Below are 15,306 nucleotides of genomic sequence, written 5' to 3' on the forward strand. Positions count from 1 at the left end.
AAAGGACAGGTTGGGAGGATGTTGGGGACACACTCTCTCTCGTGACACCACATCCTTCCCTGCTTTGTGGAGGGGGGGTTCCCCGCATTCAGCCTCCCGCCTCCCTAGAATTGGAATGATTGATATTAATAATTGTATTATAAACTGGTATTGTTATAATGAGGCTACTATTGGATTGTAATTGAAAATGGATTAAAAAAATGTAAGAGAGGTGCTGTATTCCAAGGGTATCTGGAGAACCACAGGTTCCCCACTTCTGCAAGACAGTCCATTTAATTCTGAACCATGCTGTGAGGGACAGGGGATACCGGGAGGTCCCTCCCATCTTAAATTCCAGCCCATCCCCAAGCGCTGGGGAAAGCAGGGAGAGTTCTGCCTCCAGCGGAGAATCAGGAAGTGGTGTACGAGGCTCAGGCAAGGTAGCGGAGCCATTGACCAAGGTGGGACAGGAAGGGGGGAGCAAGGGGGGAAGGCCAGTCCCACCGACCCCAGAATTGTGCAAGAAACGTCGGGGGAAGAGGCTGGGTCTCCCCAAGCTTCTTTGCTGGAGGAAAACGCGCCAACCTCCATTCGGAGGTACTGATACCTGACAAAGTAAAATAAAAAAATTCCTTCAGTAGCACCTTAAAGACCAACTAAGTTTTTATTTTGGTATGAGCTTTCGTGTGCATGCACACTTCTGATACCTGACAGACAACATGTATATAGATCGCTCTGAGCACTGTAAATAATCAGCACTTAATAAAAGCCTGAAAGGACTATGCTGTGAGGAGTCGTTACTCTAGAGTAGCCGCATAAGCATCTCTGACAGCTGCCTATGTTCTGTTTTGACATAAGAGGCCAAGGTCACAATGCTTCCTGTAATTATGGGTTGCTATCTCCCCACCGGCCTAACAAAACTGAAAGAGGAGGGTGTTTTGCAGATGTATGTTACAGACTAGGACAGTGCTCTGAGTTGCAGCCCAGAGAAGACCTGCTTCATCGAACCAACAGAGTCCACTTAATTCAGAATCCTGCTTTCAGTAGTGGCCGTACAGTCATACCTCGGTTTAAGTACGCTTCGGTTTGAGTACTTTCAGTTTAAGTACTCCGCGGACCCATCGGGAATGGATGAATCCCCTTTCCATTACTTTCAATGGGAAAGTTCACTTCAGGTTAAGTACGCGTCAGGTTAAGCACGGAATTCCGGAACCAATTACACTCATACCTCAGGTTAAGTACGCTTCAGGTTGAGTACTCCGCGGACCCTTCTGGAACGGATTAATCCACTTTCCATTACTTTCAATGGGAAAGTTCGCTTCAGGTTAAGTACACTTCAGGTTAAGTACAGACTTCCGGAACCAATTGTGTACTTAAACTGAGGTACCACTGTAATTGAAAACACCTAAGAACATAGGAAGCTACCTTATACTGAGTCAGACATTGATCCATCTAGTTCAGGGCTGTCTACGCTGACTAGCTGACTAACTCCAGGGTTTCAGACAAGGGTCTCTCCAGTCCTTTCCTGAAGATGCTAGGATTTGAACCTGGAACTTTTTGCATGAAACACAAACGTTCTGCTACTGAGCTGCAACACAGAACCTTGGAGGTGCCGCAGGGGACAATGCAACTATGATTTAGAGTGGAACCTTAAAAGCCAGAGTGGGTGTGTGGGTGTGAGTTTGCATCACACAGGGTGCTAATGAAATTTGAGGCCCCAATGTCCACCATTGGTATGACACACCCTCCCCCCCCCCTGATAGACTTGAAGCATGTGTGAGAACATAAGAGGAGCCTGCTGGATCAGGCCAATGGCCCATCTAGCTCAGCATTCTGTTTTCACAGGGGCCAACCAGATGCCTGTGGGAAACCTGCAAGCAAGCAGGACCTGAACCCAAGATCACTGCCCACCTGTAGTTGCCACCAGATGATATTCAGAGACAGGCTGCCTCTTATAGTGGCAGTGGAACATGGCCATTATGGCTAGTAGCCATGACTATGTACAAAATTATTAAAATACTGTATGCTAAAATAGAAGAGGAGAGGCTCTTTGGAGTGAGACTATGTGTAATGTAAGTTCTGTAGATTTGCAATGTGCAAAACAAACAAACAAAACACCTCTCCAGATTTCAGGGAAGTATGGCTGCATTCATCCACATACCTGTGTGGGGAAAGCCCATTGGTCATACTGGGATTTACTCACCAGTATATGAAGAGCTGCAGCATCTGCATCACGCAGACCCCAGTTGAACTTAGCTCACTTGCTCACAAACACAGTTTGGGCTGACAAACCTCCAGCAAATGTTGGGTGGGTGGCTATTGTCTTGGAAGGACCAAGTGTTCCAATCTAATCTCAAAATGCGTTTTGCAGCCGCTGTTAGTGCGTTGTCAAGCATGGGGATGATCAATCTCTGGACCAGGTTCTGTTTACTATGGGGTGAGTACTCTGTTGCATAACTGATATTCATTGGTCTCCTTGTAGGGTGTCAAAGAGGGAGGGTAACTAGACAAAAGATAAGTCTTAACACCCCTGCCCCTTGTGAATACAAGCAAGATCCTTTCGTTTCTCCCAAAGCTGGCAGCAAAACCCCAAAATCCTGGCTGTAGACATATAGGAATCTTTCCACATCAACACAGCACAAATCAGCTCTGGAGTCTGCTCAATACTATTGTCTCTAATCCAGAGAATGAACAAGGCTGTAGACTTGTTGTGCTTTCTTCTGCCTCCCCCTTTCCCAAATCTTCTCCTTTGTGAATGAGATTGGATTCCCTGACCCAGGCATCCCCAAACTTCGGCCCTCGAGATGTTTTGGACTACAATTCCCATCATCCCTGACCACTGGTCCTGTTAGCTAGGGATCATGGGAGTTGTAGGACAAAACATCTGGAGGGCCGCAGTTTGGGGATGCCTGCCCTGCCCTGTTTACCAATGACTTTATTTACCGTGCTGACTTCAAACATCCTTGCGACTCTTCCCAGTTCATGCAGCTCTCTTTCACTTCCCATGGAGTGTCATACCCTCCAAAACCTTGGGGACCCAAATTGGGATGCTCTTTTTTTTTCTTAACCCAAGCGCTCTGGCACAAGCCACCTGACTTGTGCCAGAGCAAGCATCTTTTGGTCCAGAGCTCTGCCGCAAGTCACCTTGGTGAAGACTGTTACTGCCTTTTTCTTGCATTTTGCCATTTACTGGGGTTTTGCAATCAGGATTGGAGTATCACACCCAATTCCTGCTTTGGGGTTTGCCATAGACTTCTGGTTGACCACTGTGAGAACAGGATACTGAACTAGACATTCAACAGGGCTCGTCCAGATGCTCCCCGAGGCTCTTGCGTGGCCCTAGCCCCTACCGGGGGTACGGACAAAGCATGTCGAGCCCAAGGATTCCTTTAATGGAATACCCCTAGCAGCAGCAATTTTGAGGGGTAGGCCCAGCCAAATCCTTACCCCTCCACCATCCAATTTGAACCAATGCCTAACTGCAACCTTACAAGTTGTGACGATTTGCTGTGCAGTAGGCAAAAACCACATGGCACCAGCCAATCAGCCAAATGGACAAAATTCCTACCAGGCCTCTGCCCATAGCTGCCAAGTTCTCCCTTTTTTTAAGGGAAATTCCCTTATGCTGAATAGGCTTCCTCGCGAGAAAAGGGAAAACTTAGCAGCTATGCCTCTGCTCCAAAAGCAGACGACCCCATAACAGGCATAGCAATGTCAAACGCAAAAGGACCCCTAAAAACAGGGGGCGAGTGGGGTGGGAGATCCACTGCACACAGCAAAAGTGAAAATGCAAGCTGCGTACCTGAATACTTAAAGGCTATGGCTGTCAATCATTAACTTGCAACATACAAATTTCCCCAGCAACACCAAACCCCCAATCACCCTTGTGGCCATCTAAACTGACCTGCCCAACAAACCCGGGAGTTGTCTTGTTAACCCTTCCGCAACCCTTGCTCTCCATGAGTAGAGAACCTGTTGAACCCTACTTTAACAGTTTTTAGACCACAATGAAAAGTTCCACTGACTTTCTCAAACTTCCTCCCCCCCCTCTCTATTTAGGCATTTCAAGTGGCCCTGCCTGGATGATGTTCAACATACTCCCTGCCACAGTCTCCTCTAGCCCTTTAGGAAGAGAGTTCATCACAGCTTTCATGCAGAACGGCTTGCCACGGATGTTCCAGGGAGATTTTAAGCTGCTCATCACAGGGTATGCTCCTGCCACATCCATTACTATCTCCATGAAGCAGCCTGCCTTAAGAGTACAGACCGAGGTGAATGCTGGCCAAACACTGTCAGTGAAAATCCCACCAGAGGCGGAGATGGTTGGAAGCAGTGTCTTTGAAAACACGCTCACTGTCCGGGCTGACAAGGACATATCCATTATCTCTCTGAACTACAAACCCCAGACAGCCGACACCTCCATTGTCTATCCCGTAGCAAGCTTAGGTACTGAGTACTACGTCATTACCCCAAACGTGGGCACAGATCGCTACAGAGAGGTAGCCATCATAGCTTGGGAAGAACCTACAGCAGTTGAGGTCTACCTGAAAGGGGCTGTTACATTCCAAGGAAAAGTCTATCCCCGGGGCACCGTGCTCCCCATCTCACTCCAACCTTATCAAGCTGCTCAGCTACAAAGCCAGGTGGACCTGTCAGGCACTAGAATAGTCTCCCAGAAACCAGTAGCCGTTTACAGTGGACACACATGCGTCTCCAGGCAAGTCCATGCTTGTGACCATGTCTTTGAACAGCTTTTGCCTGTTTCCAGCTGGGGCACCAACTTCATCATCCCCTCCTTGCCCTTTAACATGGAGTATGACATGGTGTTTGTTTCCACTTCCCAAAAGACTCATGCCGATACTCAGATGGGACAGAGCAAGAGAAGCCGGAATTTGCCTGCTGCACGGGCGACAATGTATGGCATTCAAGGGACAACTGCCATGTCCCTCTCAGCTAGTTCTGGTGTCCAGGTGATGTTCTTCAGTGATGGCGGAACCTATGGGAACCTCCAATATGACCCCTTCTTCATGGCAATCCCTGACATCTCCAGCTATTGTCAGGCCTACCACATCTATGGGCACGACCATTTTGAAAACTATGCCCTTATCATTGCAAAATCTTCAGAGACTTCTGGGATCACCTTGGATAAGAGACCACTGAGTGGTCTTCAGTGGAAGCTGGTGTCTGGCACTGAATACTCCTGGGCATCACACAGCTTGGGCCAGGGATATACAGTCCACACAATAGAACATGCCTCTTCCCCCTTTGGGCTGCTGAGTGTTGGAATTGGAAACGAGAAAGCTTATGGCTCCCCAGCTATTTGTGCAAATGGTAAAATGGGATTCCTTCCCCCCCCCTTCTCCTCACCTCTTCTTACCTCTCCTCTTCTTTCATCCTTCAACTCAGGGGTAGCCAATGTGTTGCTCTCTAGATCTTCTTATCATTCCAAACCATTGACTATGTTGTCTGGGGCTAGGGTTGGAAGAGAAATTCAGCTCTGTTTGCATGTTAATGAGAAATGTCCTGCTTTGGACTTCTAAAACCAATATGCAAACTGAAATTGCTGCCATGTGATTCAGTGATGACCCACGCCACACTTTTACAGAAAATATAGCAAGGCAGTGTTGAAAACTGGGTCTCCACATGCTTTAAAAAGCACTATTCTCATATATCATAAATTACAATAAATAGACTATAATAACCTTTCAAAACTAGGAAAAATAGCACATATTTCCTTTCTCTTATAAAATTCTATAAAAACCGTAACTTATCCAGTACATCATTTGAAACACTCTTACTGATAAATTTCTATACATTTTTTTCTGAGCACCTAAATTTAATAGTATCATACTTTGAAATACGTTGATCTTATAAAAAGATTATAGGAAAGGAGAGGGATTATACTCCTCCTCATACACTTTATTTTGCATTCCCCAAACCTCTAAATGGTTTTCTCTCCTACTCATAACTTTTCATGTTAGACTTCCATGATCTAAGTGAATTTTCTCACATTACATTATCTTAAGGTTCAAGCCATTATCTACTCGAACCTACTTAAAATGACTTGGTTACGTTTTCCTCTCACAGATCCCTGCAAAAAGCTCCAGTGCAGGACTAAGGAAACATGTGTGACGCAGAATGGTCAAGCGAGATGTGTCCATGAGTACATGGGGACCTGCCAAGGTTCCGCTGCTCAGGATTTCCAGACTTTTGATGGTCTGTTAGTGGACATTCAAGACTCCTGCACCTACACCATTGCAAAGTACTGCGGCAGTGACTCCACACTGGTCCCTTTCTCATTGGAGGAGAAGAGCAGCAACCTGAACAGTCAGGATGCCGCCAAGATGCAGCTGAGCCATCTCAAAGTGTATGGCCACACGGTCACCATTAACAAGGGAGAAAGTGTCCAACTCATGGTAAGAATCCAGGTTCTTTGGTTTGGGTCATTTCCATTCATAGCTATAGTGGGGGTGGTGAGAGAGACCACATTAGAGTTCGTAATTTGGATATATTCCCTTATTCCCTGGTAATTTGGTAAGGGGCGTGGGTGGCGCTGTGGTCTAAACCACTGAGCCTCTTGGGCTTGCTGATCAGAAGGTCAGCGGTTCGAATCCCCATGAGCTCCCGTTGCTCAGTTCCAGCTCCTGCCAACCTAGCAGTTCGAAAGCACGCCCCCCCAAAAGTGCAAGTAGATAAATAGGTACTGCTCCGGTGGGAAGGTAGGCAGCATTTCCATGCACTGCTCTGGTTTCAGTGTTCTGTTGCTCCAGAAGTGGCTTAGTCATGCTGGCCACATGACCTGGAAAAACTGTCTGCGGACAAATTCTGGCTCCCTCAATCTGTAAAGCGAGATGAGCGCCGCAATGCCAGAGTCGTCTGTAACTGGACTTAACTGTCAGGGGTCCTTTACCTTTTTTTAATTTGGGTACCTGAGTCCCGTGATCCAGGTACTTCCAGAGAATTCCTCTTATCTGTCTGCAGACCCAGAATCGTTACATGGTGTCAGAAGTGCATAATGAGGAGTGCATGAACTGCAGTAACGATAGTGAAAAAACTAAAAAATCTCAATGAATCAGTAACCATCCCTTCCGCAACCCCCAAAATGCTCTGTTAAATGCAAATAGCTCCAAATATCTTGTGATTGTTTAAGTGCTGAAAGTGGGGCATAAGGAGAGTCAGAGACGACAAGTGTTTCGTCCCAGTGACTCTTTTCAGTATCAGCACTAATAGGAATCAGGACAACAAGGGCACCTCAAAACTTGTTAATTCTCAGAGTGGTTTAACAATAAACCTTGCTTACTGAAGAACTCTTGGAACTGTAGCTCTGTGAGGGGAATAGTGGTCTCCTAACAACTCTCAACAAACTACAGTTCCCAGAATTATTTGGGGGAAAGCCATGCATGTTTAAAATGATGTATGGTGCGGATGTGTCCATAGTAAGGTTGGAAGCTACAGGCTGAGGAGATGGCCACAAGCCTAGGTGTGTTTATGAAAAATTACTGACACATTCATGGAGCACCTAGAGGGAGAAGGGGTCATCCAGAGGAAGCCTACTTCTCAGTGCCCCGTGGTGTCCTAGGGAGCAAAAGAGGAACGGGTTATTTTGTTACATGGAGGGCATACTTCCCAGACAGCCTTGGTACCTATTTTTAAGGATATTAACCAATGACACACAGTGATGAGTTATCCAGGGGACTAAATTTGCCAGAGAGGACTATGAAGCGTGTCTCTCCCCTACCCTGCTACCCCTTCTTTTTCTTCTTAGCTGAATGGTGTGGCAGCCAGCATCCCTGCGAATCTGGAGGGCGGAAAAATCAAGGTTTCTGAGAACAATGGATTGCCCATCATTGAAACAGATTTCGGCCTCCGTGTGATGTATGACACTGACTGGGTTGTAGTGGTGACTCTCCCCAGCAGCTACTATGGAGCCACCTGTGGGCTTTGTGGGAACTTCAACACCGAACCCCATGATGACACGACTTATCTGAATGGTACCTCTACCTCCTCAATGGTGGACTGGGCCAGGAGCTGGAAGGTCGATGATCAGGACCCTGCCTGTTCAGATTCCTGCCAAGGAGATTGCTTGGCCTGCAGTGCTAGACAGGAGGAACTGTTTGGCAGCAAAAGGTATTGTGGGGTCATCAGCCAAGTTTCAGGAGGCCCTTTTGGAGCATGCCACCCCACTGTCAGCCCCACCAGCTACTTTAATGATTGTGTCAGTGGGATGTGCTTAAAAGGAGGAGACAAAGACGTGTTGTGTCAAATAGTGGAGACATATGCCTCCGCCTGCAAAGAAGAGGGCATTGCCATTGATGAATGGAAGGTGACATCCGGTTGCGGACGAGCCCAGCCTGACCAACAGGCAAATGAGACGTATGCTGAAGAAATCACTCCCCTAGGAAATGCCCATCATTCAGCTGGTGAACCCATCCACAGCAGCAAAGGCAATGAGAAATGCGCCCTGGTGAATGGCGTGCGCCGCTGCAAGGGGACGACATACTCCACCTGCATAGGAACTGGCGACCCTCACTATACCACCTTTGATGGGAGGAAGTATGACTTCCAAGGCACCTGCGTTTATCAGATGGCAGCAGTCTGCTCCGGGGACCCCACTCTCACCCCTTTTTTGGTCACAGTGGAGAACAACAACCGAGGGAGTAAGGCAGTGTCCTTCACCAAAGTGGTGACTCTGGAGGTCTATGGCATGAACATCAGCTTGAGCCAAGAGCACCCACGAAAGATTAAGGTACCAAAGAGAAAAAGAATGCTGGAGGATGGGAAAGTGGGGGGATACTTTAAATTAGGGATCCTCGGGGGGTTGGACTTGTTTGTTTGTTTGTTTGTTCATTGCTGCTGCTTAAAATGACAATCACAGCATTTGTGGTAGCAACTTGGACACTGTATTTCAACTTTTGCAATATCTCAGATCCAGTGTCATCTAAGGCATTGTAGGAATCAGGAGAAATAGTGGCTGGCTGACACACATATGATGAAGACTATTCAGATAAAATTCTACAGTGTCCAAGTAGTGTGGGAAAGAAAAATCTCAGAAGTGTTCTCAATAGAATGCCTTCTTATAGGAGGATAGGAAGCTACTTTATACTAATACTGACCTTTGGCCCAACCAGCTCAGTATTGTCAATAGTGAGTGGTAGCATCTCTCCAAAGTTTCAGACAGGAAGCCTTACCTAGCCCTACCTGAAGTTTTTTCACTGAAACCCTCTGGGTGGTCACTTCCATGTTTTCCAGGTGAATGGAGTCTTTGTGGACCTGCCCTTCTCCTACGAAAATAAACTGAAGGTCTACATCAGCGGAGTCCATGGCTTCATCAAAACAGACTTTGATCTGAGAGTCAGCTTTGACTGGTACAGTTATGCCAGGGTTATTATTCCCAACACTTATGCCAATGCTGTGTGTGGTCTGTGTGGCAATGCCAATCAGGACCCCAGTGATGATTTTGTCATGAAGGATGGAACTCAGACGACAGATGAAATCCAATTTGCAGACAGCTGGAAGTTGAAGGAGGTCCCAGGATGCTCTGCAGGATGCAGTGACTGCCCAGTATGCAGTGAGGCAGAGAAACAGACCTACAAAGGGGACCAGTTCTGTGGGATCCTCAAGAGGAAGGATGGACCACTCAGACAGTGCCATGAGACCATTGACCCAACATCCTACTTTGAGGATTGTGTCTTCGACACTTGTCAGTACAAGGGTCATCATGACACGCTCTGCAGTGCCATCAGTGCCTATGTGACAGCCTGCCAAGCACTGGACGTCAAGGTTGGGAAATGGAGATCAGCCTCTTTTTGCAGTAAGTTTGGGCTCTCCTGCATCTGCGCATCATGTGCTCATGTGCCTTTGCATGAGCATGTGTCAATTATCCACTGAATGCTAAAAATATATGCACCAGTCCAAGGTACAAAACCATGATTTTGCCTCATGTATCAGGAGTGGGGACTCTGAGGATCTCCAGATGTTCCTGGACTCTACCTCCCATTATCCCCAGCCAGGGATAATGGGAGTTTTTTTTGAGAGACACTTGACGACATGGCTGGTCCACCCATGAGACAAGGTGAGACAACTGCCTCAGGCAGCAGGATCCACAGGGGCAGCGGCTCCTGATGCAGATCTTTATTCTCTACCTTGTTCCTGAAATAGATCTTCACTCACCTCTTCTTCCCTGGCAGGGAGGGACGGTGCCATTCTTTGGTTTGTCTCAGGTGCCAAAGTGTTTCGAGCCAGCCCTCCCTGAAGGGTATCATGCTTCCCAACCCTGTAAGTGGAGGGCAGATGCCTTGCCCCTCATTGAAAATGTGGTTTGAACAGAGGGCATCACTTTTGTGATGTTCCAAATTTATGCTATTTAATAATAATAATAATAATTAAAGATTCCCAGGAATAAAAATTGCATTTGACTATGTAAAGTCCAAGGGGACGACAGAGGATGAGATGGCTGGACAGTGTTCTCGAAGCTATGAACATGAGTTTGACCAAGCTGCAGGAGGCAGTGGAAGACAGGAGTGCCTGGCATGCTATGGTCTATGGGATCACGAAGAGTCAGACACGACTAAATGACTAAACAACAACATGTGAAGTTCCCAATATTTCCTACAGTTTTTGAGTTCAAATAACTACTGTATTTGGCTTTTTGATAATCTAAACAATGGCACACAGGCCATCAAGATTTACCCTCAGAGCCAATTTAGCCTCAGAACCGATCTGAGAAACCTTGTTTGGGATTTCTTCTGTTTCTGTTTTAAGGAGAGAAGGAAAGGTTGGTGACAATATTGATCAGTTCTGATACATGACAACATCTTTTGGAAGCAGATTGCAGACCTCCAAACCTCATTTGGACTGAAATGTCCCAAGAAAAATCAACACTTTCAATAAGCAATAATACTTAGCAAGCAATGCTCAGGTGGGAACTCATGTAGTACATTGGGATAGCTGACATGTTGCCCTCTAGAATTTGCTGCCCCCTCATCGCTGACCATTGTTCATACTAGCCAGGACTGATGGGTGTTGGAGTCCAACATCATTGGGAGGCCAAATGTCCCACTTTTCCTCACGATGCCCCTATTTTCATTGGATAAATGTTAGAGGGTACGGAGTTATCTGACCCCCGAGCCATCTGAAGGCAACCCTGTAGAGGGAAGTTTTTAAAAATGTTTAATGTTTTATTATGGGTTTTTTATATGTTGGAAGCTGCGTGGCTGGAGCAAATGCAGTAAAATGTGTGCGGTATAAATAGTAAAATTATCATTATAGAGTGGGACATCCCTATTTCCATCGGAGAAGTGTTGGAGGGTATGGAATCCAAAATGCTGGATTGGGTCCAGGATGCATAGCCCTATTGGCTATGCATTACATTAATCATTTGTTGTTCAGTTGGGCTACAACAACAGAACACAAAATCCTCTGTTGAAAAACAGCTGTCTACTAGCTTACTAGTCTCCTCCTGGGACATTCCCATAAGAGACCCTTGAGCAGTATCACCCTTCCCTTTTCTCTTCTTTACTGGAAATCCCTCCCAGAACAGCTTGCCTCTAATTGCAGTGTACTCTGGGAAGGCCTATTGCACTATTGCTTTGAATGATACTTACACAATACAGTCCTCATGCAAGCCATTTGTTCTGTTCCAGCCGCTCAGTGACTCAGTCCCATCATCCTTCCAGGGGGGAAAAAGGAATCCCAATGAGCACATCTCTCTTCCTGGATGAGTGTTCATTCCCCACTATTCAAGACCACTAGAATTTCCATTAAAATAACCTTTGTTTGAAATGTAGGTTGGATGCATTCTCTCTGTTAATATGCAATGGTCATCATTCTCCTCCTCCTTTCTTCTCTTTCCAGGCACTCCCTGTCCACGCCATTCCCACTACGAGCTCTGTGGAAGTGGCTGTCCTGCCACCTGCAACAGCCTCTCAGATCCAGAAGTGTGTGAGGCTCCATGCACAGAAGGGTGCTTTTGTGATACTGGCTTCATCCTCAGTGGGGATCAGTGTGTCCCTCCAGAAGAGTGTGGCTGCATGCTCCAGGGCAGATACTACAAGAAGGGAGAGGAGTTTTATCCCGGTAGCTCCTGCCAGGAGAAGTGCCGCTGTCTGGACAATGGAGCCACCACATGCTGGCAGTTCTCCTGTGGAGCACACGAGGAGTGCAGGGTGGAGAATGGCATCCAAGGCTGCCACCCTGTGGGGTATGGCACAACTATAGCATCTGGTGACCCCCATTATATTTCCTTTGATGGACGAAGTTTTGATTTCCATGGCTCCTGTACTTACACCTTAGCCCAAGTCTGCAGCCAGGACCCTCATCTAGTGAAGTTCTCTGTGTTGGTGGAGAACGACATGCTTGACTATGGACGTTCTCCTATTACAAGGACAGTTGTGATCTCTGTTCATGGATACTCCATTGTCCTTGAAAGGGGGATGAAGTGGAAAGCTATGGTATGTAGTTCCTAATGATGACTACTTGTGTTTGAATTTACAACCAGACCTCCATCCAGCTAATATGATTTCTTGTTTGCACAGGTGGATGGAGAACTCTACACTTTGCCAATGAATACAGTGGATGGGAAAGCCTGGATCACCCAGGAGGGGAACAATATCATTGTCCATTTATCCTTTGGCCTCACAGTCCTTTATGATAGGTCCTCGTTCGTCCATGTATCTCTTCCTAGTACCTACCAGGGACATATGTGTGGACTTGGGGGCAATTTCAATGGTGACACGAGTGATGATTTCATGCTACCTAATGGACAAGTCACCCAAAGTGTGGAAGAGTTTGGAGCCTCCTGGAAGGTCCCCGTGGATGGTGCCATTTGCTCTGACGGCTGTGGTGAGGAATGCCCCACCTGTGCCACGGCGCAGACAGCACCATACGAGGCCAAGAGCTCCTGTGGAATGATCCAGTCCAAGACAGGTCCGTTCAAAGACTGTCACTCTTTGGTGAACCCTGCTGAGTACTTGAGGCATTGCCTGCATGACATGTGTGTGGCCGGCGGAGCTGCAGAGACTCTCTGTCGAAGCCTTCAAGCCTATGCAGCTGCATGCCAACTGGCTGGAGCCAAGATTGGAGCATGGAGAACAACCTCCTTCTGTTGTAAGTCAGCAAATTTTAACCCTTTCCTCACATGTTCTATCCCTGAGGAAAATCACTCCTCTAAAGCTGTTTTGTTCTTGTTTTGCATGAGAGAAAGGTCTCCTGTTGGCAACATTGACTGAAAACATGTCTAATGTCCAAATGGTGAGAGATAATTTGGAAATCTCAATGAAGCTGGGTCACAAAAGTATGTACTGCAGACCTTTGCTTGACTGTTCCAACTCTATGAAGACACATCTTATAGCAATTTGATCTCCCTTATACATCTAAGGGCACAAATGGGGGGGTCACATTAGGAAGAAACAGGTTTGAAAGACCATTACTGTACTTTCCCAAGTCTTCACAGTATATGTTGTGTCTGAGGAGGGATCAGGGAGCCTAACCTGGGTCTCTCTTATCAGATACATCATGTTGCTTTACACTAGCTCTTATCATATTTTTAGAGTACTAGAGAGAGAAGAAGAAGAAGAAACTGTTCTGGGCATAATCCTGTTTGTTGAATTTCATTTCCATTCCTCCTTTCCTCCAAGAAGTTCAGCATGGCGTGAATCAGTGCTCATCAGCCTTGGCTCTCAAGCTATTGTTGGACTCAACTCCCATCAGCATAGTCAATGATCAGGAATGGTGAGTTGGAGTCCAATAACATTTGAGAACACAAGATTGGCACTGGCATACATAATGGGAGCCAAGTCTTCAGATGTTGCTGGACTCAAACTCCCATCAGCCCTCCAAGCCCAATACAGTCAGAGAGCTACAAAGAGCTGATAGATAACACAGCTCTAGCATAGGTGAAGGAGAGCTATACACCACCAGTGTGGTGTAGCGGTTAAGAGCGGTACACTCATAATCTGGGGAACTGGGTTCGTGTCTCCGCTCCTCCACATGCAGCTGCTGGGTGACCTTGGGCTAGTCACACTTCTCTGAAGTCTCTCAGCCCCACTCACCTCACAGAGTGTTTGTTGTGGGGGAGGAAGGGAAAGGAGAATGTTAGCCACTTTGAGACTCCTTTGGGTAGTGATAAAGTGGGATATCAAATCCAAACTCTTATTATTATTATTCTTGAGTGCAGATCATCTCATTCTGTACATCTTCCTTTCTTCCTTTCAGCTCTGCCTTGCCCAGCTAACAGCCATTATGAGTTGTGCACCCAATCCTGCGATTTCACATGTGCTGCCTTATCTGCTCCATCTCAGTGCACCGGAGATTGCTTTGAAGGTTGCCAGTGTGACACTGGCTATGTGTTTGATGGGGAAGACTGTGTGTCCATGGACAAGTGTGGCTGTGCTTATGATGGGCGCTACATCAAGGTTGGTGATGGCTTATGAAGCAGAAGTTTCCTCAGTGGTGCAGTGATTGTGATACAGTTTAGAGGAACCTTTCATGTGTATTCACACACACACACACACACACACACATCTCTGTCTCTGTCTCTGTCTCTGTCTCAGTGTGTGTGTGTCTTGCTCCAATGGCCAGATTGTGGTGTATGTGCTGATTTTATGGTGGTTGTTGTATAAAAGAGGAGAGGGCCTCTTGTTTCTCAGTCATTGCTTCCATTGCAGCAGCTGTCTGTTGTTTAGTCGTTGAGTCGTGTCCGACTCTTTGTGACCCCATGGACCAGAGCACGCCAGGCACTCCTGTCTTCCACTGTCTCCCGCAGTTTGGTCAAACTCATGTTCGTAGCTTCGAGAACACTGTCCAACCATCTCATCCTCTGTCGTCCCCTTCTTCTAGTGCCCTCAATCAGCTGTCTATTTTGTATCAAAGTTTGATCACCATGGACCTATCTATCAATGATGTCCAACCATCCTTGGACATGTGGCAGGACCTTATTGGTTTGAGTTCCTTGCCTCCTGTGAAATGCCTTCCCTGGAGACATCATCTGTCTCTCGTCTTCGTCTTCGTCTTCGTCTTCTTCTGGAGAAATTTTAAAACATTCTCTCTTTTTAAAAAACAAAAACAAAACCTACCATGTTTATGTTCATTTCATGGCTGAAAGATACTGTTCTCAGCAACATTGAAATAATCAGCTGCAGGGATATGTGGTTGGTTTTTAAATGTTCTTAAGTAAGGGAGCAGGTGGCGCTGTGGTCTAAACCACTGAGCCTCTTGGGCTTGTTGATCAGAAGGTCAGCAGTTTGTATCCCCATGATGGGGTGAGCTCCCGTTGCTCTGTCCCAGCTTTTGCCAACCTAGCAGTTTGAAAGCATGCCACTGCGGCTGGAA

At 46.7% G+C, this 15,306-nt stretch overlaps 1 protein-coding gene across 1 annotated transcript in view; it reads left to right on the plus strand.

The window, feature by feature from the left end:
- The window catches only part of LOC118086742 (IgGFc-binding protein), a 98,231-nt gene that overhangs the window by 76,701 nt on the left and 6,224 nt on the right, over nucleotides 1-15,306 (plus strand). The window contains exons 37-44 of the mRNA XM_060276445.1: nucleotides 2,351-2,416; nucleotides 4,039-5,310; nucleotides 6,067-6,395; nucleotides 7,745-8,725; nucleotides 9,229-9,790; nucleotides 11,833-12,428; nucleotides 12,513-13,083; nucleotides 14,191-14,390. Of these exons, the coding sequence (XP_060132428.1) occupies nucleotides 2,351-2,416; nucleotides 4,039-5,310; nucleotides 6,067-6,395; nucleotides 7,745-8,725; nucleotides 9,229-9,790; nucleotides 11,833-12,428; nucleotides 12,513-13,083; nucleotides 14,191-14,390 (4,577 nt within the window). The remainder of the gene's footprint in view (nucleotides 1-2,350; nucleotides 2,417-4,038; nucleotides 5,311-6,066; nucleotides 6,396-7,744; nucleotides 8,726-9,228; nucleotides 9,791-11,832; nucleotides 12,429-12,512; nucleotides 13,084-14,190; nucleotides 14,391-15,306) is intronic.

This window comes from Zootoca vivipara, chromosome 6 (genome assembly GCF_963506605.1).
Source record: "Zootoca vivipara chromosome 6, rZooViv1.1, whole genome shotgun sequence".
Classification (NCBI taxonomy): domain Eukaryota; kingdom Metazoa; phylum Chordata; class Lepidosauria; order Squamata; family Lacertidae; genus Zootoca; species Zootoca vivipara.